The sequence below is a fragment of the Pseudophryne corroboree genome, chromosome 7 (genome assembly GCF_028390025.1).
Source record: "Pseudophryne corroboree isolate aPseCor3 chromosome 7, aPseCor3.hap2, whole genome shotgun sequence".
NCBI lineage: Eukaryota > Metazoa > Chordata > Amphibia > Anura > Myobatrachidae > Pseudophryne > Pseudophryne corroboree.
Window position 1 is genome coordinate 36575613 of NC_086450.1, and position 26544 is coordinate 36602156.

At 50.0% G+C, this 26544-nt stretch overlaps 1 protein-coding gene across 2 annotated transcripts in view; it reads right to left on the bottom strand.

Moving 5' to 3' along the window:
- Window positions 1–26544, bottom strand: part of MAP3K13 (mitogen-activated protein kinase kinase kinase 13) — a 200276-nt gene that overhangs the window by 12395 nt on the left and 161337 nt on the right. For both annotated transcript variants that reach the window (XM_063933018.1, XM_063933017.1), the window contains exons 3-7: window positions 20899–21082; window positions 11401–11592; window positions 9981–10139; window positions 8745–8903; window positions 1424–1532 (exon numbers count right to left, since the gene is read on the bottom strand). In XM_063933018.1, the coding sequence (XP_063789088.1) occupies window positions 1424–1532; window positions 8745–8903; window positions 9981–10139; window positions 11401–11592; window positions 20899–21082 (803 nt within the window). The remainder of the gene's footprint in view (window positions 1–1423; window positions 1533–8744; window positions 8904–9980; window positions 10140–11400; window positions 11593–20898; window positions 21083–26544) is intronic.

Below are 26544 nucleotides of genomic sequence, written 5' to 3' on the forward strand. Positions count from 1 at the left end.
TCGCACACGAGACGTGCACTGACTCACCTGGGGGCATGGTGCGGTACAAAGGCGCACTGGCCTGTTATTTATTATTACCAGTTATTTATATAGCACACACACATATTACGCAGCGATGTACAGAGAATACTTGGCCATTCACATCAGTCCCTTACAATCTATATTCCCTACCGCATGTACACGCAGAGACATTCACACCAGGGTCAGTTTTCTCAATTAACCTACCAGAATATTTTTTGATTGTGGGAGGAAACCGGAGTACCCAGAGGAAACCCACGCAAGTACGGGGAGAATAGATAAACTCCATAGTGGGAATCAAACCCATGACCTCAGTGCTGTAAAGCAGTAATGCTAAACATTACGGTAGGGGAGGGATGTTAGAGGACGTGAGGGGAGGAGAGGGATTTTATGGGATTATTTATTACCAGTTATTCATATAGTGCACACATATTCCTCAGCGCTGTACAAAGAATATTTTGCCCATTCACATCAGTCCCTGCTCCAGTGGAGCTTACAATCTATGGGGTAGATGTATTAACCTGGAGGCATAAGGAAGTGATAAACCAGTGATATGTGCAAGGTGATAAAGGCACCAGCCAATCAGATCCTAACTGTTAATTTACATATTGGAGCTGATTGGCTGGTGCCTTTATCACCTTGCACATATCACTGGTTTATCACTTCCTTATGCCTTCTCCAGGTTAATACATCTGCCCCTATATTCCCTATCACATGTACACACAGACACATTCACACTAGGGTTAATTTTTTGTTGGGAGCCAATTAACCTACCAGTATATTTTGTTTTTGAATTGTGGGAGGAAATGTAAGTACGGGGAGACTATACAAACTCCACACAGTTAGGGCCGTGTTGGGAATTGAACCCATGACCTCAGTGCTGTTAGGCAGTAATGCTAACCATTACACCATCCGTACTGATGTGAGGTGAGGGGGGAGATGGAGAAGAAGGGAGGGGATGTAAGGTGAGTGGAGGGATGTAGAAGAGGGGAGGGTAGGTGAGGGGAGGGATGGAGGAGAGGGGAGGGAACGGAAGGGTGAAGGAGAGGGACCATCCACTCAGCTGCTGTCAGCACACTAGATCACTATGCTCTAATTAAACCTTCACTGGGTTACTGGGGAGGTATCTCTAAATGGCTGGAGTGTGGTCTTCTATGGATCTACAAGATGAGGAGAGGAAGGGCTTTCTGTACCGAGATTAATGCAATATAGAATCAGGACACAAGAACTCATTGTGATAGGACCACATTCATATACGCAGGGAACCATTACAATCATACGACTACAATGCTGTTCTGTGCTGGATGGGTGCTGGCGGTGATTGAAGTTCTGGAGCTCTATTAAATGCCATGCTCCTAACAGGTAGAGTACGCACAGAGCTACCAGTGTCACATCGGGAACATACCTGTGACTTGAAGTATGTCTCCTGCGGTGTCCCCAGGACGTCAGAGGAGGCGATATCCAGGTGCATGAGGATCTGTCGGAATGAGGGACGGTTCCTGGGCTTGCTTTGCCTGTGGAATGTAGAAGGGTGAACGCGGCGTGTTACTTGTGTACATCTGCGCATATTTCTTTTATTTTAACCCTTAATAACGGACCACAGTCTTGTGGCTAATAACAGGACTGTTAAAGGGGTGAGTTCCTGGAAAGGTGAATGTTATATTATTCCTGTAGAGAAGTTTAGAGAACACACCAACTCTTTTCTCGGTTCATCTTAGCTAAATAAAGACAATGGGGAGATGTATGAAGCAGCAAGGGTGGAGAAGAGAACCAGTGGAGGAGTCTCTATATCAACCAATCAACTTTGAGGTAGCGTTTATCAAGTGCATTCTATAAACAGATAAGTAGGCAATAACTGGTTGCTATGGGCAACTTCTCCACTCTTTTACTGCTTTATACATCAGCCCCAAAATAACAAACAACACATCAGTCTTTGGTAATATTAACTTTACGGGCCCCAATTACAATGGGGGAGTAAGCAGTAATTAGAGTGGAGAAGTGGAGAGGTTGCCCATAGCCCGTTGCTATGGTCAACTTCTCCTTTTCTCGTTTTGATACATCTCCCCCAAAGAGCTCTTTGAACCCTATTAGCCCGCACGTCGCCCTGAATTTTGTATCACACGTGAAGCATGAAGATTAGCAAGAAGCCTGCTCCCATTGTGTAACCTGCACCGTACTGACAGAAGCAAATGCCTTATTGCCTGGGGTGGTTTAGTACACGTTTTGCAACTAAATGCAATGCTTTTAAGTGACGTCTTATATTTGTACTTTTAAAAAACAACCTAATATAGATCCCCTATAAAGGTATTCGCTCAGTTAGATCCACACTAACCCCGGTGCTGTCTCTTTACATAGTAACATAGTAACTAAGGTTGAAAAAAGACAATTGTCCATCGAGTTCAACATATTTGTGGTCTCCAATGCAGTCTTATTATAGGACTAGTTATTTTTATGTTAGGACTAGTTATATTAATTTCTCTAACGTCCTAAGTGGATGCTGGGGACTCCGTCAGGACCATGGGGAATAGCGGCTCCGCAGGAGACAGGGCACAAAAATAAAGCTTTAGGATTAGGTGGTGTGTACTGGCTCCTCCCCCTATGACCCTCCTCCAAGCCTCAGTTAGGTTTTTGTGCCCGTCCGAGCAGGGTGCAATCTAGGTGGCTCTCCTAAAGAGCTGCTTAGAAAAAGTTTTTTAGGTTTTTTATTTTCAGTGAGTCCTGCTGGCAACAGGCTCACTGCATCGAGGGACTTAGGGGAGAGAATTTCAACTCACCTGCGTGCAGGATGGATTGGATTCTTAGGCTACTGGACACCATTAGCTCCAGAGGGAGTCGGAACACAGGTCTCACCCTGGGGTTCGTCCCGGAGCCGCGCCGCCGACCTCCCTTACAGATGCTGAAGATTGAAGGTCCGGAAACAGGCGGCAGAAGGCTCTTCAGTCTTCATGAAGGTAGCGCACAGCACTGCAGCTGTGCGCCATTGTTGTCACACACTTCACACCAAGCGGTCACGGAGGGTGCAGGGCGCTGCTGGGGGCGCCCTGGGCAGCAATATTTTAATACCTTATGGCAAAAGAATACATCACATATAGCCATTGAGGCTATATGTATGTATTTAACCCATGCCAGTTATCTAAAACTACGGGAGGAAAGCCCGCCGAAATAGGGGGCGGGGCTTATTCTCCTCAGCACACAGCGCCATTTTCCTGCTCAGCTCCGCTGTGAGGAAGGCTCCCAGGACTCTCCCCTGCACTGCACTACAGAAACAGGGTAAAACAGAGAGGGGGGGCATTTTTTGGCGATATATTGGATATATTTAAGCTGCTATAAGGAACAACACTTATATAAGGTTGTTCCCATATATATTATAGCGCTTGGGTGTGTGCTGGCAAACTCTCCCTCTGTCTCCCCAAAGGGCTAGTGGGGTCCTGTCTTCGATAAGAGCATTCCCTGTGTGTCTGCTGTGTGTCGGTACGTGTGTGTCGACATGTATGAGGACGATGTTGGCGTGGAGGCAGAGCAATTGCCGATAATGGTGATGTCACCCCCCAGGGAGTCGACACCGGAATGGATGGCTTTGTTTATGGAATTACGTGATAATGTCAGCACATTACAAAAATCAGTTGACGACATGAGACGGCCGGCAAACCAGTTAGTACCTGCCCAGGCGTCTCAGACACCGTCAGGGGCTGTAAAGCGCCCTTTACCTCAGTCGGTCGACACAGACCCAGACACAGACACTGAATCTAGTGTCGACGGTGATGAAACAAACGTATTTTCAAGTAGGGCCACACATTATATGATCACGGCAATGAAGGAGGCTTTGCATATCTCTGATACTGCAAGTACCACAAAAAGGGGTATTATGTGGGGGGTGAAAAAACTACCTGTAGTTTTTCCTGAATCAGAGGAATTAAATGATGTATGTGATGAAGCGTGGGTTAACCCAGATAGAAAAATGCTAATTTCAAAAAAGTTATTAGCATTATACCCTTTCCCGCCAGAGGTTAGGGCGCGCTGGGAAACACCCCCTAGGGTGGATAAGGCGCTCACACGCTTATCAAAACAAGTGGCGTTACCGTCTCCTGATACGGCCGCCCTCAGGGATCCAGCGGATAGGAGACTGGAAACTACCCTAAAAAGTATATACACACATACTGGTGTTATACTGCGACCAGCCATCGCCTCAGCCTGGATGTGCAGTGCTGGGGTCGTCTGGTTGGATTCCCTGACTGAAAATATTGATACCCTGGATAGGGACAGTATTTTATTGACTATAGAGCAATTAAAGGATGCTTTCCTTTATATGCGAGATGCGCAGAGAGATATTTGCACTCTGGCATCGAGAGTAAATGCGATGTCCATATCTGCCAGAAGGAGTTTATGGACGCGACAGTGGTCAGGTGATGCGGATTCCAAACGACATATGGAAGTATTGCCGTATAAAGGGGAGGAATTATTTGGCGTCGGTCTATCGGATCTGGTGGCCACGGCAACTGCCGGAAAATCCACTTTTTTTACCTCAGACCCCCTCCCAACAGAAAAAGACACCGTCTTTTCAGCCGCAGTCCTTTCGGTCCTATAAGAACAAGCGGACAAAAGGACAGTCATATCTGCCTCGGGGCAGAGGAAGGGGTAAGAGAGGGCAGCAAGCAGCCCCTGCCCAGGAACAGAAGCCCTCCCAGGGTTCTGCAAAGCCCTCAGCATGACGCTGGGGCCTTACAAGCGGACTCAGGAGCGGTGGGGGGTCGACTCAAGAATTTCAGCGCACAGTGGGCTTGCTCACAGGTGGACCCCTGGATTCTGCAGGTAGCATCTCAGGGTTACAGGTTGGAATTCGAGAAGTCTCCCCCTCGCCGGTTCCTAAAGTCTGCTTTGCCAACGTCTCCCTCAGACAGGGCGACGGTATTGGAAGCCATTCACAAGCTGTTTTCTCAGCAGGTGATAGTCAAGGTACCCCTCCTACAACAGGGAAAGGGGTATTACTCCACGCTATTTGTGGTACCGAAGCCGGACGGCTCGGTAAGACCTATTCTAAATCTGAAATCTTTGAACCTGTACATACAAAAATTCAAGTTCAAGATGGAGTCACTCAGAGCAGTGATAGCGAATCTGGAAGAAGGGGACTTTATGGTGTCCCTGGACATAAAGGATGCTTACCTGCATGTCCCAATTTGCCCTTCACATCAAGGGTACCTCAGGTTCGTGGTGCAAAACTGTCATTATCAGTTTCAGACGCTGCCGTTTGGATTGTCCACGGCACCTCGGGTCTTTACCAAGGTAATGGCCGAAATGATGATCCTTCTACGAAGAAGAGGCGTATTAATTATCCCTTACTTGGACGATCTCCTGATAAGGGCAAGGTCCAGAGAACAGCTGGAAGACGGAGTAGCACTAACCCAACTAGTGCTGCAACAACACGGGTGGATTCTGAATTTTCCAAAATCTCAGTTGACCCCGACGACACGTCTGCTGTTCCTGGGAATGATTCTGGACACGGTTCAGAAAAAGGTGTTTCTTCCGGAGGAGAAAGCCAGGGAGTTATCCGAACTTGTCAGGAACCTCCTAAAACCAGGGACAGTGTCTGTGCATCAATGCACAAGAGTCCTGGGAAAGATGGTGGCTTCTTACGAAGCGATTCCATTCGGCAGATTCCACTCACGAACTTTTCAGTGGGATCTGCTGGACAAATGGTCCGGATCGCATCTGCAGATGCATCAGCGGATAACCTTATCGCCACGGACAAGGGTGTCTCTTCTGTGGTGGTTGCAGAGTGCTCATCTGTTAGAGGGCCGCAGATTCGGCATACAGGACTGGGTCCTGGTGACCACGGATGCCAGTCTGAGAGGCTGGGGAGCGGTCACACAGGGAAGAAACTTCCAGGGAGTATGGTCAAGCCTGGAGATGTCTCTTCACATAAATATACTGGAGCTAAGAGCGATTTACAATGCTCTAAGTCTGGCAAAACCCCTGCTTCAGGGTCAGCCGGTGTTGATCCAGTCGGACAACATCACGGCAGTCGCCCACGTAAACAGACAGGGCGGCACAAGAAGCAGGACAGCAATGGCAGAAGCTGCAAGGATTCTTCGCTGGGCGGAAGATCATGTGATAGCACTGTCAGCAGTATTCATTCCGGGAGTGGACAACTGGGAAGCAGACTTCCTCAGCAGACACGATCTACACCCGGGAGAGTGGGGACTTCATCCAGAAGTCTTCCACATGATTGTGAACCGTTGGGAAAAACCAATGGTGGATATGATGGCGTCCCGCCTCAACAAAAAACTGGACAGGTATTGCGCCAGGTCAAGAGACCCTCAGGCAATAGCTGTGGACGCTCTGGTAACACCGTGGGTGTTCCAGTCAGTGTATGTGTTCCCTCCTCTGCCTCTCATACCAAAAGTACTGAGAATTATACGGCAAAAGGGAGTAAGAACGATACTAGTGGCTCCGGATTGGCCAAGAAGAACTTGGTACCCGGAACTTCAAGAGATGCTCACGGAGGATCCGTGGCCTCTACCTCTAAGACGGGACCTGCTTCAGCAGGGACTGTGTCTATTCCAAGACTTACCGCGGCTGCGTTTGACGGCATGGCGGTTGAACGCCGAATTCTAAGGGAAAAAGGCATTCCGGAAGAGGTCATTCCTACACTGGTAAAAGCCAGGAAGGAGGTGACTACACAACATTATCACCGCATTTGGAGAAAATATGTTGCGTGGTGTGAGGCCAGGAAGGTCCCCACGGAGGAATTTCAACTGGGTCGATTCCTACATTTCCTGCAAACAGGATTGTCTATGGGCCTCAAATTGGGGTCCATTAAGGTTCAAATTTCGGCCCTGTCGATTTTCTTCCAGAAAGAATTGGCTTCAGTTCCTGAAGTCCAGACTTTTGTAAAAGGAGTACTACATATACAGCCCCCGGTTGTGCCCCCAGTGGCTCCGTGGGATCTTAATGTAGTCTTGGATTTTCTCAAATCCCATTGGTTTGAGCCGCTCAAATCGGTGGAGTTGAAGTATCTTACATGGAAAGTAACCATGCTACTGGCCCTGGCTTCAGCCAGGAGAGTATCAGAATTGGCGGCTTTATCATATAAGAGCCCATATCTGATTTTCCATACGGACAGGGCAGAACTGCGGACGCGTCCTCATTTTCTGCCTAAGGTGGTGTCAGCGTTTCACCTGAACCAGCCTATTGTGGTGCCTGCGGCTACTAACGATTTGGAGGATTCCAAGTTGTTGGACGTGGTCCGGGCATTGAAAATATATATTTCAAGAACGGCGGGAGTCAGAAAGTCTGACTCACTGTTTATATTGTATGCACCCAACAAGATGGGTGCTCCTGCTTCTAAGCAGACGATTGCTCGTTGGATTTGTAGCACAATTCAACTTGCACATTCTGTGGCAGGCTTGCCACAACCTAAATCTGTCAAGGCCCATTCCACAAGGAAAGTGGGCTCATCCTGGGCGGCTGCCCGGGGGGTCTCGGCATTACAACTCTGCCGAGCTGCTACTTGGTCAGGGGCAAACACGTTTGCAAAATTCTACAAATTTGATACCCTGGCTGAGGAGGACCTTGAGTTCTCTCATTCGGTGCTGCAGAGTCATCCGCACTCTCCCGCCCGTTTGGGAGCTTTGGTATAATCCCCATGGTCCTGACGGAGTCCCCAGCATCCACTTAGGACGTTAGAGAAAATAAGAATTTACTTACCGATAATTCTATTTCTCGTAGTCCGTAGTGGATGCTGGGCGCCCATCCCAAGTGCGGATTGTCTGCAATACTTGTACATAGTTATTGTTACAAACAAATTCGGGTTGTTATTGTTGTGAGCCGTCTGTTTAGAGGCTCCTACGTTTGTCATACTGTTAACTGGGTTCAGATCACAAGTTATACGGTGTGATTGGTGTGGCTGGTATGAGTCTTACCCGGGATTCAATATCCTTCCTTATTGTGTACGCTCGTCCGGGCACAGTATCCTAACTGAGGCTTGGAGGAGGGTCATAGGGGGAGGAGCCAGTACACACCACCTAATCCTAAAGCTTTATTTTTGTGCCCTGTCTCCTGCGGAGCCGCTATTCCCCATGGTCCTGATGGAGTCCCCAGCATCCACCACGGACTACGAGAAATAGAATTATCGGTAAGTAAATTCTTATTTATAATGCGTGCCTACGCACCATAACCCTGAATATCTTTATCCAATAGGAATTTATCTAACCCATTCTTAAAAGTGTTGACTGAGTCCGCTGTTACTACTCTCTCTTTAGCTCTTGGAAACTACACGCTGGACCCGTTTTCCCAGGAGCTCCTCCTACTCCATTTCGGCAGTATAGCGCCAGAGAAATGTTTTGTTCGCTGTTTTAAAATGCCAGCAGAGATGGGCGTGATCGGAAGGACCAATAGATGAAAGCTCTGTTCCTAGACTTCCCATTGGTCCCCACAGACACTCCACTACCCCCCTCTGTGGTTTTGGCCTCAGCTGTGAGACACTAACCTATCACTGGGGTCTATTCATGAAGCAGTGAAAAGGGTGGAGAAGTAAGCCTGTGGAGAAGTTGCCCATGGCAACCAATCAGCTGCTCCGTACAATTGTATAGTATGCAAATTATAAATGTTACTTCAATGCCGATTCCAAACTTTTCACTGCTTCATGAATAGATCCCATTGTCTTAAATGAAGCGTATTTTAACCTCAAATCAATAAGGAAAGATACAGGCTGCGCAGTGACGTCTTACCATGTCTGCTTCATGAGGATTTTGAAGCCGTCAGGGCAGGTAGAGGGGACAGGCAGGTGGAGGCTGTTGCTGCCCACACCCCATATGATGGCAGATGAATCCACATCCTTGTATGGGATTTCTCCCGTCAGCAGCTCCCACAGCAAGACCCCAAAAGACCTGGAACATCAACAACGATTAGACAAATAAAAACATCCATTACTCTCATTGCTGCAACAATATATACGTGGAATGCACACAGGGGGCCACACGGGGTGATACCACAGATTGGCCTATTAAATCTGGGGAGGCAGTGGTGTGTCTGGATGCTCCCAACCGGCACGCATCAAGATGTACAACTGCGCTCCGTAAAACTGAAACTATGCCAAGGTTTCCGGAAAGGTGGGAAAATCAGAAGATGCCACCCTCTTATCACTTTGGAAAAATCCATTTTATCACCTAAAGGTTTTCCATACGTCTCCGGAAATACTGCTTGGTTTATTGGGTTTAATTTAACCACGAGAATGGGAAGACGTTGGATCTTTTTGACAAGGGTGCACAACGCCTTTTTGCACTTTGCAAGCAGTGCGCCCACAAATTCTCCACCAACCAGTAACATAGAAGTACGTGGTTACCACTGAACATATTGGGCAGGACCCAGTGCACTAATTGAGGCACACAACAGGACCAAGGGGGTCATTCCGACCCGTTCGCACGCTGCAATCTTTCGCAGCTGTGCAAACGGGTCAGAACTGTGTATGTGCGCGGGTGGCAATGCGCAGGTGCGTCACTGGGCAGCGACGAGGGTAAGGAAGTAAGCGTTCGCAGCGGCGAACGCAAGAAGATTGACAGGAAGAGGCTAGCCGGGGGTGGCAACTCACCGTTTCCTGGGAGTGCCGAAGAAAACGCAGGCGTGTCCGGCTGAATGCAGGGAGTAATCCTGACGTCAGCTCCAGGAAGGATCATCGCAGCGGGTGAGTAAGTCTAGAGCTGTGCAGAGACTGTACAAACTTTTTGCTTGCGCAGTCTCTGCACAGTGGATCGTAGCCCTGCACAGCTAATCCCCTCCCCTGTAGGCGGCAACTACCTGATCGCAGCAGTGCTAAAAGTAGCCTGCTAGCGATCAGGTCGGAAAGACGGAATGACCCCCCAAAGCTGATACCGGATATTAATGACCACAGCTATGTTCCTGCGACTGCAAATAGAATCACACAATGATACAACACTACAACCAGCGTCCACATAGCGCATACTGACCAGATGTCCACTTTCTCTGAGACCGGCTCATTGCGGATGACCTCTGGAGCCATCCACGCCACCGTGCCAGCAAACGACATCTTGGTGCTTTTGTCACTAAGTTCTTTGGAGGTTCCAAAGTCGGAGATCTTCACAGCATCTATGATGGTGACTAGGACACTGTGGGAATAATACACAGCTTCTCAGTAACGCTGCGCAGTTTCACATCTAGGGCCTTATTCAGAGTGGGATTTAAACACAAATTGTGGCTTTTGCTCAAAAGTTACATTTTTAATGCTCAAATTTTGGCGATCGGGACCAGGGCTTGGAATAGGCGTACAGACCAGGCAGCGGGCTCGCAGATACAACCAAAGTACAATTAGGGCATGGTGTGGGCGGTTAGAAAGTGAATTGCGACAAAAAAGTGCCATCAAAAAGCCAGAAAGGTATTCACCAGGGTGGGGTCTGGGTGCTAGAACCCTGGTGTAAGTGTAACACTTGATGATGGTGTCTGATTGGTCACAAAAGTTAAAATCACACCCATTTATGCAAATGTGCTATAACTGCTGCAGTTTGGATTTAAAGGTGACTCTACAGCGCAATGTCCGCTCGTTTAACACCTGCAGCTAGATTTTTAAAAGTTATCATAAAAATAAATATCTAGAAACGTTACCATAATATTCCAGCCAAATAATGAATCACTAAATAGGAACCTTGGGGGTCATTCCGAGTTGTTCGCTAGCTAAAAATGTTCGCTGCGCAGCGATGATGCAAAAAAAGGCACTTCTGCGCATGCGTATGCGGAGCAGTGCGCACGCGCGACGTACTTTCACAACGGGCGAAGTATTTTTACACAAGGTCTAGCGAAGCTTTGCAGTCGCAATGGCCGCCGCAGAGTGATTGACAGGAAGAGGGCGTTTCTGTGTGTCAACTGACCGTTTTCAGGTAGTGATCGAAAAAACGCAGGCGTGCCAGGATAAACGCAGGCGTGCCAGGATAAACGCAGGCGCGGCTAGCGTGTTTGTGACGGCAAAACAGGAACTGAACAGTCTGAAAGCATCGCAAGCGCTGTGTAGGTCTGAAGCTACTCCGAAACTGCACAATTTTTTTTGTAGCCGTTCTGCGATCCTTTCATTCGCACTTCTGCTAAGCTAAAATACACTCCCAGAGGGCGGAGGCATAGCGTTTGCACGGCTGCTAAAAACTGCTAGCGAGCGATCAAATCGGAATGACCCCCCTTATACGACAACACCATAGATTCCCAACTACACATGATGCACAATGGGCTAGAGCATCTTCCCTGGAAACATTCCCCCTTTACGTAAGTGGTACTGAGGTCGTGTGGGGCGCGCTCTGTTACAGCCAATCACAGAACAATACTGCAGTTCTGGAGGGTTCCCTAGTCGCCCAATGACGCAGCAATGGCAGAATGATAACTCACTTGGGTGATTTGAGGTCTCGATGGATGATCTTGTGCAGGTGGAGGTAGTTCATGCCGCTAGCGATCCCAGTTGACCAGTCCACCAGAAGTCTGGGGGTTACCTTGCGCCCGGCCCGGAGCACCTCATACAGCTGTCCGTGAGCACAGTACTCCATGATCAGGCAGTAACATGGGGCCTGCGTGCAGACGCCTCTGTACAGACAACAGGAGATGGTAACAGATCAGGTTGGAGTCAGTTTGTAAGAACGGCTATACCTCTGTATCAGTGTACGGTTGGGCCTACAGACGCCTACAGTTAATCAGGTCACCCGTGTTCTGTTGTTATCCTGTCACTATACACAGGCTGTGTTGAGTGTTGATATGTTTCAGTGTGAAGATCAGAATGAGAAGCGTCCTCTTTTAATCATTGTAAAGGATGAACGTGTAAATATTCTAACCTGCCAGATTTCCTCACCTTAAATGAACTTGAGAGATTGTTTACTGAGCATGGCAAAATACAGGGAGAAACAGAGAGACGAGGGGGGGGGGGGGGGGCAGGGAGGGAGAGAAAGAGAGTAAGAGAGAGGCAGAGAGGGAGAGAGAAAAGGGTGAAGGTTAGGGGGAGAGAGAGCAATAGATGGAGTGCGAGATGGGGGGGTGAGATGGAGAGAGGTAGAGAGAAGAGGGGACAAGAGATAGGTAGAGAGAGAGGGGGGTTAGGGGGACAGAGAGAGAGAGAGGGAGAGAGCAAAGGATGGGGAGAGAGAGAGAGAAAGAAAGGGTAAGGGGATGACAGTGAGATAGATACAGAGTGAGAGGATGAGCGACAGATACAGGGAGAGAGAAAGAGTACAGAGAGAGTAGGGGGAGGAGTGGAGAGAATAGGAGAGGGAGGCAATAGTGTAGGAGAGGGAGAGAAGGAGGAAGACTGGGGAGAAACAAGGAAAATAAGGGACAGAGACTAAGGGGAAAGGAGGGGTAGAGAGATGAATGGGTATGGAGAGGTGGAAAGTGTGTGGAGGGATCCCACAGGAGGATTATGGAGAGGGAGAGGGATGGCATGAGGGGGGGATAGAAGGGGAGATGTATCAAACCTCGAGAGAAATGTATGGGTCTATTTACTAATAGGCAGATTTAACAATGAGTGATATTTCTGTTATAACTTGTTATGAATGATAAATGTCTTGTGTTTGAAAAATGACAAGAGGTGATTGGCTGGAGCTCCATTTATCATTCATAACCAGTGATACCAGGAATATCACTCATTATTAAATCTGCCCCTAAGATTTGGAGAGAGATAAAGTGGCGAGAGATCAAGTACCAACCAACCAGCCACCAACTGCCACTTTATCTCTCTCCAAGGCTTAGTACATCTCCCCCATAGTGAGAGAAAGAGGGGAAAGAGATAGGATAGCACTTAGCAGTTATTGGGTGTATGTAAAATGAGCTTAAGAAAAACAGAGGCAATTAGTGTGGGGGTGGTCTTCAGTTTGCCAGCGGCCGGGCTCCCGACGACCAGCATACTGGTGCCGGAATCCCGGCCGCCGGCATATTGACAGCTTTTCTCCCTCTTGGGGAGAGAGAATAGATAGCGTGGTGCACGTAGCGCGCCACCGTGCCCGCAACGTGGCGAGCGCAGCAAGGCCGCACGGGTCTCATTTGCGCTCGTCCAGCTGTCGGTATGCCGGTGGTCGGGATTCCGTCGCCGGTATGCTGGCCGCTGGGAGCCCGACCGCCGGCATAACATACTACATCCTAGTGTGGGACAGGAAGACACAGCAGCAGAGCAGGACACAATGGAAATGATGAGAGGAGGAAGACGCAGCAGCAGAGCAGGACACAATGGAAATGATGAGAGGAGGAAGACACAGCAGCAGAGCAGGGCACAATGGAAATGATGAGAGGAGGAAGACACAGCAGCAGAGCAGGGCACAATGGAAATGATGAGAGGAGGAAGACACAGCAGCAGAGAAGGACACAATGGAAATGATGAGAGGAGGAAGACACAGCAGCAGAGCAGGGCACAGTGGAAGGAGGAAGACACAGCAGCAGAGCAGGACACAATGGAAATGATGAGAGGAGGAAGACACAGCAGCAGAGCAGGACACAATGGAAATGATGAGAGGAGGAAGACACAGCAGCAGAGCAGGACACAATGGAAATGATGAGAGGAGGAAGACACAGCAGCAGAGCAGGGCACAGTGGAAATGATGAGAGGAGGAAGACACAGCAGCAGAGCAGGGCACAGTGGAAGGAGGAAGACACAGCAGCAGAGCAGGACACAATGGAAATGATGAGAGGAGGAAGACACAGCAGCAGAGCAGGACACAATGGAAATGATGAGAGGAGGAAGACACAGCAGCAGAGCAGGGCACAGTGGAAGGAGGAAGACACGGCAGCAGAGCAGGGCACAGTGGAAATGAAGAGAGGAGGAAGACACAGCAGCAGAGCAGGACACAGTGGAAATGATGAGAGGAGGAAGACACAGCAGCAGAGCAGGGCACAGTGGAAGGAGGAAGACACAGCAGCAGAGCAGGGCACAATGGAAATGATGAGAGGAGGAAGACACAGCAGCAGAGCAGGACACAATGGAAATGATGAGAGGAGGAAGACACAGCAGCAGAGCAGGACACAATGGAAATGATGAGAGGAGGAAGACACAGCAGCAGAGCGGGGCACAGTGGAAATGATGAGAGGAGGAAGACACAGCAGCAGAGCAGGGCACAGTGGAAGGAGGAAGACACAGCAGCAGAGCAGGGCACAATGGAAATGATGAGAGGAGGAAAACACAGCAGCAGAGCAGGGCACAGTGAAAGGAGGAAGACACAGCAGCAGAGCAGGACACAATGGAAATGATGAGAGGAGGAAGACACAGCAGCAGAGCAGGACACAATGGAAGGAGGAAGACACAGCAGCAGAGCAGGGCACAATGGAAATGATGAGAGGAGGAAGACACAGCAGCAGAGCAGGACACAATGGAAATGATGAGAGGAGGAAGACACAGCAGCAGAGCAGGACACAATGGAAGGAGGAAGACACAGCAGCAGAGCAGGGCACAATGGAAATGATGAGAGGAGGAAGACACAGCAGCAGAGCAGGACACAATGGAAATGATGAGAGGAGGAAGACACAGCAGCAGAGCAGGACACAATGGAAATGATGAGAGGAGGAAGACAGCAGCAGAGCAGGACACAATGGAAATGAAGAGAGGAGGAAGACACAGCAGCAGAGCAGGGCACAATGGAAATGATGAGAGGAGGAAGACACAGCAGCAGAGCAGGACACAATGGAAATGATGAGAGGAGGAAGACACAGCAGCAGAGCGGGGCACAGTGGAAATGATGAGAGGAGGAAGACACAGCAGCAGAGCAGGGCACAGTGGAAGGAGGAAGACACAGCAGCAGAGCAGGGCACAATGGAAATGATGAGAGGAGGAAGACACAGCAGCAGAGCAGGGCACAGTGGAAGGAGGAAGACACAGCAGCAGAGCAGGACACAATGGAAATGATGAGAGGAGGAAGACACAGCAGCAGAGCAGGACACAATGGAAGGAGGAAGACACAGCAGCAGAGCAGGGCACAATGGAAATGACGAGAGGAGGAAGACACAGCAGCAGAGCAGGACACAATGGAAATGATGAGAGGAGGAAGACACAGCAGCAGAGCAGGACACAATGGAAGGAGGAAGACACAGCAGCAGAGCAGGGCACAATGGAAATGATGAGAGGAGGAAGACACAGCAGCAGAGCAGGACACAATGGAAATGATGAGAGGAGGAAGACACAGCAGCAGAGCAGGACACAATGGAAATGATGAGAGGAGGAAGACAGCAGCAGAGCAGGACACAATGGAAATGAAGAGAGGAGGAAGACACAGCAGCAGAGCAGGGCACAATGGAAATGATGAGAGGAGGAAGACACAGCAGCAGAGCAGGACACAATGGAAATGATGAGAGGAGGAAGACACAGCAGCAGAGCAGGACACAATGGAAATGATGAGAGGAGGAAGACACAGCAGCAGAGCAGGGCACAGTGGAAGGAGGAAGACACAGCAGCAGAGCAGGGCACAGTGGAAATGAAGAGAGGAGGAAGACACAGCAGCAGAGCAGGACACAATGGAAATGATGAGAGGAGGAAGACACAGCAGCAGAGCAGGACACAATGGAAATGATGAGAGGAGGAAGACACAGCAGCAGAGCAGGACACAATGGAAATGATGAGAGGAGGAAGACAGCAGCAGAGCAGGACACAATGGAAATGATGAGAGGAGGAAGACACAGCAGCAGAGCAGGGCACAGTGGAAGGAGGAAGACACAGCAGCAGAGCAGGGCACAATGGAAATGATGAGAGGAGGAAGACACAGCAGCAGAGCAGGACACAATGGAAATGATGAGAGGAGGAAGACATAGCAGAAGAGCAGGACACAATGGAAATGATGAGAGGAGGAAGACACAGCAGCAGAGCGGGGCACAGTGGAAATGATGAGAGGAGGAAGACACAGCAGCAGAGCAGGGCACAGTGGAAGGAGGAAGACACAGCAGCAGAGCAGGGCACAATGGAAATGATGAGAGGAGGAAGACAGCAGCAGAGCAGGGCACAGTGGAAGGAGGAAGACACAGCAGCAGAGCAGGACACAATGGAAATGATGAAAGGAGGAAGACACAGCAGCAGAGCAGGGCACAGTGGAAGGGGGAAGACACAGCAGCAGAGCAGGGCACCGTGGAAATGAAGAGAGGAGGAAGACACAGCAGCAGAGCAGGACACAATGGAAATGATGAGAGGAGGAAGACACAGCAGCAGAGCAGGGCACAGTGGAAATGAAGAGAGGAGGAAGACACAGCAGCAGAGCAGGGCACAGTGGAAGGAGGAAGACAGCAGCAGAGCAGGACACAATGGAAATGATGAGAGAAGGAAGACACAGCAGCAGAGCAGGGCACAGTGGAAGGAGGAAGACAGCAGCAGAGCAGGGCACAATGGAAATGATGAGAGAAGGAAGACACAAATGTTGTGCCACAGAGTGAGGAACACTGGGCCTAATTCAGACCTGACCGCTGCTGTGCCTTTTCGCACAGCGGGCGATCAGGTCTGAACTACGCATGCGCTGGCACATGCCAGAGATGCTATGAGCATCTCAGCCTAGCGATCGTCTCTGCCTGACTGACAGGCAGAGGCGTTCGCTGGTCGGGAGGGGGCGGGCTGGCAGCGTTGGGCTGCCATTTTGGGGGCTCGGTCCGGGCAACGCAGGAGTGCCTGGAGGATGTGGGGGGTGGCTCGGTGGCTAAGTGATGTCACACGCAGCTGCTGCGACCCGGAGACGGGTAGCTCCCTGCCAGCGCACAGGAGCTGTGCTGGTAAGGAGCTACTCTTCAGGCACAAAAGCATCGCCGGTGTGCGATGGTTTTGTACCTGTGCGGTGGGGTAAGGGCCAGACATATGGGGCGTCCCCCCGCATGTCAGGGTGGCTGATCGTAGCCGCTACGATCAGATCTGAATTACACCCACTGTACGCAGAGAAAAGAGTGTGACCAAAGAAGCGGGGAGAAATGTGCCTCCAGGCCCTAGTCACTGATTAGGCCCGCTTACTATGCTAATTCAGAAATGAGCAAGAAACAAAGCAGGGGCTGTGTCGCAGTGTGCGCCATTTACTACGGAACAATGTGAGATTGTAATTATTAAAGTTGGCAAGGGGAAAAAGGAACTAGAAAAATGAGGAGAAGGCGGAGGGAGCCCAAACTGTATGATAGACGAATAATATGTAACTAATACAACGAGCCAAAGACGACTGTTCTCCCTTCCTACAGGCTGAGCGAGGCGGTGTTGTCAGTATGGATAATAAATGAGAGGCAGCTCCGGCCTGGTGAGGTGTTTTCTGAGGAGAAGGCACCAGGACATATGGTCACTGTCACATTAGAACAACACTCTCAAATTCTGGCTCAGATTTATCAAGCCTTAGAGAGTGATTAATCATACGGTGATAAAGCACCAGCCAATCAGCTCCCGACTGCCATGTTACAGGCTGTGTTTGAAAAATGACAGGAGCTGATTGGTTGGTACTTTATCACCGTGCAATTTATCACTCTCCAAGGCTTGATAAATTAAAGTAACTACATGGCAAATGTCATTGGCAATTGCAGAGATAGGTAGCCTACGACTTTCCAGCTGTTGCAGAATTCTAAGTACAGGTATCTGCATTCCATGTTCATTATGCAATGTAGACAGTCAGGATGTCGCAACCTACCCTTAACCCTATTCACAGCCTAACCCTAACTGCAACCTAACCCTAACTGCAACCTAACCCTAGCTGCAACCTAACCCTAACTGCAACCTAACCCTAATTGCAGGCTAATCCTAATGTTAATTGTAGTCTAACCCTAATCACAGTCTAATCCTAAAGTTAATCACAGCCTAACCCTAATATCGTATGTTGACATTCTGACTGTCGACATCAATGTTGACATGTACAATGTTGATATTCAGACCATGTTGACAATATATACATCCTCTGCATTTCCTAAGCCTGACAGAATAATGTGACTGTAGATCAGTCCTTTAATTAATAGCATAAATGACTAATTATATCATTAGATGATATTTTTTATACATTCAGGCGATTGTGCATTGTGACCAATAGTTCCCTGCGGGATGCGTTTAGCATCCTAGCGGTCATGTGACTGATGCCGGAATCCCAACACAGATCAGAAGCATGGCGCCAGGACACCGACGGCCGACATCCTGAAGGTACGTATCGGGGTGGGAGATAGGGCCCGGGGAAAGGGTTAGGGTTAGGCACTAGGAGGGGGTTAGGGTTAGGCACAAGGAGGGGGTTAGGGTTAGGCACTAGGAGGGGGTTAGGGTTAGGCACAAGGAGGGGGTTTGGGTTAGGCACAAGGAGGGGGTTAGGGTTAGGCACAAGGATGGGGTTAGGGTTGGGCACAAGGAGGGGGTCAGGGTTAGGCACTAGGAGGGGTTAGGGTTAGGCACAAGGAGGGGTTAGGGTTAGGCACTTGGAGGGGGTTAGGGTTAGGCACTAGGAGGGGGTTAGGGATAGGCACTAGGAGGGGGTTAGGGTTAGGCACTAGGAGGGGTTAGGGTTAGGCACAAGGAGGGGGTTAGGGTTAGGCACTTGGAGGGGGTTAGGGTTAGGCACTAGGAGGGGGTTAGAGTTAGGCACTAGGAGGGGGTTAGGGTTAGGCACTAGGAGGGGTTAGAGTTAGGCACAAGGAGGGGGTTAGGGTTAGGCACAAGGAGGGGGTTAGGGTTAGGCACTAGGAGGGGTTAGGGTTAGGCACTAGGAGGGGGTTAGGGTTAGGCACTAGGAGGGGTTAGTGTTAGGCACAAGGAGGGGGTTAGGGTTAGGCACTAGGAGGGGGTTAGGGTTAGGCACTAGGAGGGGGTTAGGGTTAGGCACTAGGAGGGGTTAGGGTTAGGCACTAGGAGGGGGTTAGGGTTAGGCACTAGGAGGGGGTTAGGGTTAGGCACTAGGAGGGGGTTAGGGTTAGGCACTAGGAGGGGGTTAGGGTTAGGCACTTGGAGGGGGTTAGGCACTAGGAGGGGGTTAGGCACTAGGAGGGGGTTAGACACTAGAATGGGGTTAGGGTTAGGCACTTGCTTGGAGGGGGTTAGGGTTAGGCACTTGCTTGGAGGAGGTTAGGGTTAGGCACAAGGAGGGGGTTAGGCACTAGGAGGGGGTTAGGGTTAGGCACTTGCAGGGGGTTAGGGTTAGGCACTTGTAGGGGGTTAGGGTTAGGCACTAGGAGGGGTTAGGGTTAGGTGCTAGGAGGGGGTATGGGTTAGGCACTAGGAGGGGGTTAGGCACTAGGAGGGGGTTAGGGTTAGGCACTAGGAGGGGTTAGGGTTAGGCACTTGGAGGGGGTTAGGGTTAGGCACAAGGATGGGGTTAGGGTTAGGCACAAGGAGGGGGTCAGGGTTAGGCACTAGGAGGGGGTTAGGGTTAGGCACTTGGAAGGGGTTAGGGTTAGGCACTAGGAGGGGGTTAGGGTTAGGCACTAGGAGGGGGTTAGGGTTAGGCACTAGGAGGGGGTTAGGGTTAGGCACAAGGGGGGGGTTAGGGTTAGGCACTAGAGGGGGTTAGGCACTAGGAGGGGGTTAGGGTTAGGCACTAGGAGGGGGTTAGGGTTAGGCACTTGCAGGGGGTTAGGGTTAGGCACTTGCAGGGGGTTAGGGTTAGGCACTAGGAGGGGGTTAGGGTTAGGCACTAGGAGGGGTTAGGGTTAGGCACTTGCAGGGGGTTAGGGTTAGGCACTAGGAGGGGGTTGGGGTTAAGCACTAGGAGGGGGTTAGGGTTAGGCACTAGGAGGGGGTTAGGGTTAGGCACTTGCAGGGGGTTAGGGTTAGGCTCTAGGAGAGGGTTAGGGTTAGGCACTAGGAGGGGGTTAGGGTTAGGCTCTAGGAGAGGGTTAGGGTTAGGCACTAGGAGGGGGTTAGGGTTAGGCACTAGGAGGGGGTTAGGGTTAGGCTCTAGGAGGGGGTTAGGATTAGGCACTAGGAGGGGGTTAGGGTTAGGCACTAGGAGGGGGTTAGGGTTAGGCACTAGGAGAGGGTTAGGGTTAGGCACTAGGAGGGGGTTAGGTTTAGGCACTAGGAGGGGGTTAGGGTTAGGCACTAGGAGGGGTTAGGGTTAGGCACTAGGAGGGGGTTAGGGTTAGGCTCTAGGAGGGGATTAGGATTAGGCACTAGGAGGGGGTTAGGGTTAGGCACTAGGAGGGGGTTAGGGTTAGGCACTAGGAGGGGGTTAGGGTTAGGCTCTAGTAGGGGTTAGGGTTAGGCACTAGGAGGGGGTTAGGCACTAGAGGGAGTTAGGCACTAGGAGGGGGTTAGGGTTAGGCACTAGGAGGGGGTTAGGGTTAGGCACTTGCAGGGGGTTAGGGTTAGGCTCTAGGAGAGGGTTAGGGTTAGGCACTAGGAGGGGTTAGGGTTAGGCACTAGGAGGGGGTTAGGGTTAGGCACTAGGAGGGGCTAAACTGTAGCCGCCACCCCTGAGATTTAGCCCTAGCCACCACCCCAGGAGTGTTAGGGTACGGGGGGAGGGTTAGTGTACAGGATTCTCGGTTTCGGGTGCCGGGGTTGGTCATGTGACCGTCTGCATCCTGAACGCTGTGATATCATACTGAACCCTCCCCTGCATGCTTGTGTTTGAATAAGCCACATCATCTGCCAAATACTGAGAAGCGTCAGCCTTATATTACTGACAGAGGAGTGACTGACACCTGAAGGACGATTAATGGAGCATTATCTTGTGTAGGAGTCGCTCACTCTCCTCCATACACCAAGATGGAAGTGAATGTCCTCTGCAAGCGCTATATAAATAATCCGCTTCATGGTTCACAAGGAAACTCTAAGTATAAGTGATGCCATTAATTCCTATGCAGACAATCTCCATATTTCTCTCTCATCTCCAAAGTGACAGATAGAACGTCAGCCCCAGAATAATGATTACTGATGAGTCACTGAAAGGCTGTAAAAGTGCGATTCACATAATGGCCAGCAATCGGGGAACTTACTTGAAAGCAATGATGTTGGGATGCTTTAACTTCCGTAGGTGCTTAATATCCGTTTCCTTCTGCTCTCGCACTTTCTTGATGGCGACTTCCTCGCCTCGGAACTTCCCCAGGAACACCGCTCCTTGCGCCCCGCTCCCTAGCCACTGCAGCTCCGAAATCTCCTCAAAGGGAACCTCCCAAGTGTCTGACGGGCGAGAAAGAGCAGAACTGAATCGATGTTCCTTACTTACTTCCACATAAAGGGCCTAATTCAGACCTGATCGCAGCAGCAAATATGTTAGCTAATGGGCATTACATGTGCAGTGCAAGTGGGGCAGATGTAACGTGCAAGAGAGTTAGGTTTGGGTGGGTTATATTGTTTCTGTGCAGGGTAAATACTGGCTGCTTTATTTAAACACTGCTATTTCAAATTGAACACACCCCACCCAAATCCAACTCTCTCTGCGCATGTTACATCTGCCACCCCCTCTCCAGCTGCAGTGCACATGGTTTTGCCCATTAGCTAACAAATTTACTGCTGCGATCAACTCTGAATTACCCCCAAAGTTTCTATGATTAAAACAAAAAAATCAGGATTTTATGTCAAACAGAAGCGTCTCTATACAATATGCTTACTTATATAAACACCATTTTACTAGCTGGACATGTTAAAGTACAATTATTATCTATATCATCTAATGGGTTAGAACCAGAGACATTCGTCAACGTGTAAAAAAGGGTTACCTACATCACCTGGTGTAATGCGGAAACGCTATAAATATATTGTACACCATTATAGTACTGCGGCTTCCCTGTACCCCGAGATAAACCCCTCGTTATTCTGCGGAGTTCACCGCCTTAGACATTTATAGAGGGGCTATGGGGGTCATTCTGACCCGATCGCACGCTGCAGTTTATTGCAGCGGCTCGAACGGGTCAGAACTGCGCCGGTGCCGCAGTGTGCCGGCGGCCGGCGCTGCGCTACGATCGCCTCTGGCTGATTGATAGGCAGAGGCAGTCGTCGAGCGGGGGGGCGGAACGGCGACGTTTGGCCACCGTTTTGTGGGTGCGGTCCGGCCAGCGCATGTGTGGCTGCGTGGCATCACACGCAGCCTCTGCGGGCCAAGGAGCGACAAGTAGCTCCCGGCCAGCACGCTAAAGCTGCAAAAGCATCGCAACTGTGCGATGCTTTTGCACTTCTGCGGGGGGGGGGGGGGGGCAGCACTGACATGCGGGGCGGTATAGCCCTGTGCTAGGCGTCCCCCCGCAAGTCTATGGACATGATCTTAGCCCTGCAAAATTTTGCAGGGCTACGATCAACTCAGAATCACCCCCAATGTCCCAATGGGAATTTCATCTGGATAAAGCTTCAAACATTGCCTAAAATACAGCAACTCTGGGATAGAACAGGATGTAGTTAGAATGTCGGCACATTAAACTAGGGCTAGGGTAATGTTACATTTAGGGAAAGGGCTACAATCAAATTGGGTTAGATTGCAGTTAGGGTTAGGCTGCTGCAATTAGGGGTAGGTTGAGACTGCAATTGGGGTTAGCGTACGGCTACAATAAGGACAAGGGCTACAATCAAATAGGGTTAGATTTCACTTAGGGTTAGGCTGCTGCAATCAGGGCTGTTTCTAGCCAATTTGGCTCCCAGTGCGAGATTTAAAAATGCGCCCCCCCATGACATAAAAAAATGTGCCCCACCCCAACACCTAGATAAAAAATAAAACTTGCGCGCGCACCCGGCAAGGGGGCATGGCCTCATCTAAATGGGTGTGGCCTCATTTAAATGGGCATGGCCTCATCTGAAAAGACTACCTCACAATCCAGTTTTTGACCCTGCTCCAACAGATCACGACCACCACAGGAAAAAAAAATTCTACCATATTAAGCCCCACACAGTAATGCCCCCTGCACCATATTATGCCACACACCGCAATGCCCTTGATACATTAAATCCCCACACTGCGGCCGGCAAGAGTCCCCATTTCACACATTACGGCAGGTGTCCCCATTTTACACATTGAGAGAGAGAGAGAGAATACTTACTGAGGCGATTACCGCTCTTCGGCCCGCCTCACCAGTCGCTCCTCGCGCCGGCCTTTCCCTCTTCCTAACTTGGATCCCCCTCTGTACTCCGCTCGGGGGGAGTTCGCGGAGTGACAGGGTTGCGTCGTGACGTAACGACGCAACCGCGTCATTCCGTGAAACTCCGCCCCCCCGAGCGGGTTACTCGGGGAGAAATAGGAGTGGAAAGCAGGGAGCCACAGTTAGTGCCGCAGCGGGCGCCCAGTGCGGTTGCACTGCTCGCCTGCCCCAAGAAACGGCCCTGACTGCAATTAGGGTTAGGGTGAGGTATAGAATGCAGTTAGAGTAAGGGTTAGGTTGCAATCAGGGTTATGGTTACACAGTAAAGAGGGTTAGGCTGCAATTAGGGTTATCGTTGTACGGCTGCAATTAGGGTTAGGCCTTGGCTGCAATTACAGTTAGGGTTAGGATACAATTACAGTTAGGGTTAGGCTGCAATTACAGTTAGGGATAGGCTGCAATTACAGTTAGGGTTAGGCTGCAATTACAGTTAGGGTTAGGATGCAATTACAGTTAGGGTTAGGCTGCAATTACAGTTATGGTTAGGCTGCAATTATAGTTATGGTTAGGCTGCAATTACAGTTATGGTTAGGCTGCAATTACAGTTAGGGATAGGCTGCAATTACAGTTATGGTTAGGATGCAATTACAGTTATGGTGAGGCTGCAATTACAGTTAGGGTTAGGATGCAATTACAGTTAGGGTTAGGATGCAATTACAGTTATGGTTAGGCTGCAATTACAGTTAGGGTTAGGCTGCAATTACAATTAGGGTTAGGCTGCCATTGGTCTGAGATATAAAACTGCACAAACCTAGGGTCTCGGTTCCCCAATATTTAGGTGAAGATGGGGGGGGGGGGGCTTCATTGTACTTGTTCCAAGAAATCCGTGGTCTGTATTTTATCATCACCAAATATTTGAGGGTTCTATGCTGCATTTTGCCACCTGAGATCTGTGGTCTGCGTTGTATTGCCACCAGGAATGTGGAGATTTGCACAGTTACCAGGAAATCAATTGTTCTATATATAGTTGTATAGCGGCCTCCTGCACAAGAGTGGCATCGTATGGTCACTACTGTGCACTGTTTGGTATAATAGTCACTAGGAGGCTCTATGTATTGTACCTTTTACACCAAGAAGCTCCCTATCATTCACTAGAATTCTCTGAGTATTGTTTATCTGCCACTAGAATGCCTCAGGGGAGCAAAAGAATATAATCAGTATACGGATCTGACTGTTTTTTTATTAGAGGACACTGGGGTGAGGGCCCGTGTGCAGGCTCCTCTCTGGCAGTACAGTATACTGCACATATGCAGGTCTCCGATACACTGCGCCATGTTCCCAGTCACTTCTTTACTGCGCACGCGCACATCTCCGGAAAAATGGCCACCACACCATTTTCTTGGTGATTTCTGCCGCCCTGAGGCACCAGCCGACGTGGGACTCCAGAGAGGCGAGTATAATGGGTGCAGGGTGTGGAACCAGGGCCCTGCGTGCAGCACACACCCCGCACCAATTACAGATTCGCCAATAAATCTCCCTCATTTCTCTGACGTCCTAGTGGATGCTGGGGACTCCGTAAGGACCATGGGGAATAGCGGCTCCGCAGGAGACTGGGCACAAAAGTAAAGCTTTAGAACTACCTGGTGTGCACTGGCTCCTCCCCCTATGACCCTCCTCCAAGCCTCAGTTAGATTTTTGTGCCCGAACGAGAAGGGTGCACACTAGGGGCTCTCCTGAGCTGCTTAGTGAAAAGTTTAGTTTTAGGTTTTTTATGTTCAGTGAGACCTGCTGGCAACAGGCTCACTGCATCGAGGGACTAAGGGGAGAAGAAGCGAACTCACCTGCGTGCAGAGTGGATTGGGCTTCTTAGGCTACTGGACATTAGCTCCAGAGGGACCGATCACAGGCCCAGCCATGGATAGGTCCCAGAGCCGCGCCGCCGGCCCCCTTACAGAGCCAGAAGACAGAAGAGGTCCGGAAAATCGGCGGCAGAAGACGTCCTGTCTTCAACAAGGTAGCGCACAGCACTGCAGCTGTGCGCCATTGCTCTCAGCACACTTCACACTCCGGTCACTGAGGGTGCAGGGCGCTGGGGGGGGGGCGCCCTGAGACGCAATAAAAACACCTTGGCTGGCGAAAATACATCACATATAGCCCCCAGGGCTATATGGATGAATTTTAACCCCTGCCAGAATCCATAAAAAAGCAGGAGAAAAGTCCGCGAAAAAGGGGCGGAGCCTATCTCCTCAGCACACTGGCACCATTTTCCCTCACAGCTCCGTTGGAGGGAAGCTCCCTGGCTCTCCCCTGCAGTCACTACACTACAGAAAGGGTTAAAAAAGAGAGGGGGGCACTAATTACGCGCAGTATTAAAAATACAGCAGCTATAAGGGGAAAAACACTTATATAAGGTTATCCCTGTATATATATAGCGCTCTGGTGTGTGCTGGCAAACTCTCCCTCTGTCTCCCCAAAGGGCTAGTGGGGTCCTGTCCTCTATCAGAGCATTCCCTGTGTGTGTGCTGTGTGTCGGTACGTTTGTGTCGACATGTATGAGGAGAAAAATGATGTGGAGACGGAGCAGATTGCCTGTAATAGTGATGTCACCCCCTAGGGGGTCGACACCTGAGTGGATGAACTGTTGGAAGGAATTACGTGACAGTGTCAGCTCTGTATAAAAGACAGTGGTTGACATGAGACAGCCGGCTACTCAGCTTCTGCCTGTCCAGACGTCTCATAGGCCGTCAGGGGCTCTAAAGCGCCCGTTACCTCAGATGGCAGATATAGACGCCGACACGGATACTGACTCCAGTGTCGACGGTGAAGAGACAAATGTGACTTCCAGTAGGGCCACACGTTACATGATTGAGGCAATGAAAAATGTTTTACACATTTCTGATAATACGAGTACCACCAAAAAGGGGTATTATGTTCGGTGAGGAAAAACTACCTGTAGTTTTCCTGAATCTGAGAAATTAAATGAGGTGTGTGATGATGCGTGGGTTTCCCCCGATAACAACTGATAATTTCTAAAATGTTATTGGCATTATATCCTTTCCCGCCAGAGGTTAGGGTGCGTTGGGAAACACCCCCTAGGGTGGATAAAGCGCTCACACGCTTGTAAGAACAAGGGCTCTACCCTCTCCTGAGATGGCCGCCCTTAAGGATCCTGCTGATAGAAAGCAGGAGGGTATCCTAAAATGTATTTACACACATACTGGTGTTATACTGCGACCAGCAATCGCCTCAGCCTGGATGTGCAGTGCTGGGTTGGCGTGGTCGGATTCCCTGACTGAAAATATTGATACCCTAGATAGGGACAGTATATTATTGCCTATAGAGCATTTAAAAGATGCATTTCTATATATGCGTGATGCACAGCGGAATATTTGCCGACTGGCATCAAGTCTAAGTGCGTTGTCCATTTCTGCCAGTAGAGGGTTATGGACACGACAGTGGTCAGGTGATGCGGATTCCAAACGGCATTTGGAAGTATTGCCTTATTAAGGGGAGGAGTTATTTGGGGTCGGTCTTTCAGACCTGGTGGCCACGGCAACAGCTGGGAAATCCACGTTT